The following is a 2,965-nucleotide window of genomic DNA, read 5'->3' as shown; positions in this document are numbered from 1 at the left end:
CAAGATTTCTATAATAAGAGATATTTGACAGCGATAGATCGATCGTCGACAGCACAACCGATCTTAGAAGCTACTCAGATTTTCTACAACAGAAATGAGTCGAAATTCCACAACCAATGGATAGGCGATTCATACCGTGAAATCCACTGATCACAAGAGCAGCTTCACGACTTCGAGGTTCAGCATAGTCGAGGAGTTACTCCGCAATGATCGGATCAACAAAAAAAAGATTTTCACACCTGATGGATCGAGGATGTATTGCAAGTTTTTTCTATAATCAGAGATATTTCACAACATAGATCGAAGAGCACAACCGATCCGAGAAGCTACTCGTCGAGTTTCTACAACCGGATCGAGCCGAAACCAATGGATAGGCGATTCATACCGTGAAATCACAAGAGCTGCTTCACGAAATCGAGGTTGAGCGTGTCCCGGACGATGAGAAACATCCCGAGGAACAGCACAACCGTAATCCCCGACGCCATGATCTGCTGCTCGACCTCCTTGGGAATCTTCCTCCCCCCTCTCACCGCCTCCACGGCCAGCAGCGCCAGCGTCCCCCCGTCCAGCGCCGGCAGCGGCAGCATATTTATAACCGCCAGATTCAAATTTATAATCGCCGCGAACTGGAACAGCCCCTCGCCGTTGGATCTCGCCACCTCGGCACCGACGGCTATGATCGCGACCGGCCCCGACACCTTCTCCGCCGACTGCGAGAAGTTGACCACCGTCTGCTTCAGCCCCTCCACCACGGTCAAAGTCAAACTCGTAAACTCCTTCCCGGAGAGCCGAACCGCTTCCCCGAAGTCTCCGGCGCGGACTTTCAGAATCTTGAAATTGGGGGAGAGCTGAACGCCGATCCGTCCCGTCCCGTCCGGGGCGACGTCGGGGACGACGGCCAGGTCGAGGGTCCCGCGTCCCGGTCGGTCGACCCGGAGGACGACGTCGCGGGAGGGGTTCTGCTTGATGGTTTCGACCAGGTCGGAGACGGACGGGGCGGAGGGCGAGCGGTTAACGGAGAGGACGAGATCGCCGGGGATGACGCCGGCGCGGGCCGCGGCGCCGCCGGGACGGACGTCCGGGACGAGGACGCCAGGGAGGGGGTCCTGCACGGGGACGCCGACGGTGACGATCTGGACGAAGACGAGGGCGTAGGCGAAGAGGAGGTTGGCGATGACGCCGGACGAGACGACGAGGACGCGATCGAGGAGGGGACGGTTGCGGAGGAGGTCGGGGTCGTCCGGGGGGAAGTCGGATGACGGGTCGTCGTCCGGGAAGGCGACGAAGCCGCCGAGGGGGAAGGCGCGGAGGGAGAATTCGATGTTGTTGGAGGAGAATTTGGCGATGGCGGGGCCGAATCCGACGGCGAATTTGCTCACGTGGATGCCGCGGACGACGGCGGCGAGGAAGTGGCCGGATTCGTGGACGACGACGATGGCGGCGAGGACGGCCGCGGCCTCGGCGACGGAGGAGAGGGAGGAGAAGGAGTCGAGGAGGGAGGGGAGCGCGGAGGGGGTTAGGGTTAGGGTTAGGGTTAGGGTTTGATTTGGGGTTCGGCCATGGCGGGGGCGGGCGGCGCGGCGGAGGAAGGGCGGCGAGGGGCGGGGGCGGCCGGCGGGGAGGAAGGCCGGCGAGGGGCGGAAGGTGAGGGAGGAGAGGGACAGGGGCATCGTCTTCTACCTCCGGCTCCGCCTCAGCTTTCTGCCATGGCCGAGCTGCCAGTGGAGGAAGAGGAAGGAAGACTTGTGTGGCCGATAACTTGACTGCTTGGTGTGTGGACGTGGCGGTGGAATATGTGGCCTGTAAATAACACTAGGATTGTGTTTTTTTTCTTCCTTGTTGCATAAAAAAATCTTTGGGTTTTTTTCTTTTTTTTTTCTCTTGTCTTGGATTTGGAATTTTGATGGTATGGTCTGGTAAAGGGTACTGCTCACGAGCGTCCTGGACCGGGACGAAGGAGGGGATTGGACGAAGATCGTCCCATCCTATGTCCCAGCTTTTTGAACGTCGTCTGAATCGTCCCATCCCAAATATTTTTGTCCACGTCCTGTCCCGTCCAAGACATTCTCTCTTAAGGATTGTGTTTTTCCTTTTTCTTCTTCTTCCTTGTTGCAAATTTTTTTTTCCCTGTTGTCTTAGATTCAGAATTTTGATGGTATGGTCTGGTAAAGGGTACTACGGACCGGGACGAGGGAGGGGATCGGACGAAGATCGTCTCGTCCTATGTCCCGATTTTTAGGGGTTCGTCTGAATCGTCCCATCCAGAGTTCGTCCCATCCCAGATATTTTTGTCCGCGTCCTGTCCTGTCCAAGACTTTCTCTTTTAAGGATTGGGTTTTTCCTTTTTCTTCTTCTTCCTTGTTGCAAAAAAAATTTTTTAGTTTTTTCCCCTAATCTTGGATTTGGAATTTTGATAGTATGGTCAGATAAAGGGTACTGTGCACGAGCGTCCTGGACAAGGACGAACGACAGGATTGGACGAAGATCGTCCCGTCCTACGTCCCGATTTTTAGAGGTTCATCTGAATCATCCCATCAAGAGTTAATCCCATCCCAAATATTTTTGCCCATGTCCTGTCCCATCCAAGACATTCTCTTTTAAGGATTGGGTTTTTCCTTTTTCTTCTTCTTCTTCTTCCTTGTTGCAAAAAAAAAATATAGTTTTTTCCCCTCATCTTGGATTGGGAATTTTGATAGTATGGTCAGATAAAGGGACAAGATTGGGCAAAGATCGTCCCGTCCTACGTCCCAAATTTTAGAGGTTCATCTGAATCGTCCCATCCAGAGTTCATGCCGTCCCAAATATTTTTGCCCACGTCCTGTCCCCTCCAAGACTTTCTTTTTTAAGGATTGGGTTTTATCCTTTTTCTTCTTCTTCTTCCTTGTTGCATAAAAAAAAAAACTTTTTTTCCCTCTTGTCTAGGATTGGGAATTTTGATAGTATGGTCTGATAAAGGGTGCTGCGC

General features: G+C 53.5%; 1 protein-coding gene across 1 annotated transcript; it reads right to left on the bottom strand.

The window, feature by feature from the left end:
* Positions 1–215: 215 nt before the first annotated feature.
* On the bottom strand, positions 216–1,771 carry LOC144704276 (putative membrane metalloprotease ARASP2, chloroplastic). Its single transcript, XM_078576633.1, has one exon. The coding sequence runs from the start codon at positions 1,668–1,670 to the stop codon at positions 393–395; it is 1,278 nt and encodes a 425-aa protein (XP_078432759.1). The 5' UTR covers positions 1,671–1,771; the 3' UTR covers positions 216–392.
* Between the last annotated feature and the right edge of the window lie 1,194 nt (positions 1,772–2,965).

This window comes from Wolffia australiana, chromosome 6 (assembly GCF_029677425.1).
Source record: "Wolffia australiana isolate 7733 chromosome 6, ASM2967742v1".
NCBI lineage: Eukaryota > Viridiplantae > Streptophyta > Magnoliopsida > Alismatales > Araceae > Wolffia > Wolffia australiana.
Note: the sequence above shows the minus strand (reverse complement) of the source record. Positions and strands in the feature narration are given on the sequence as shown.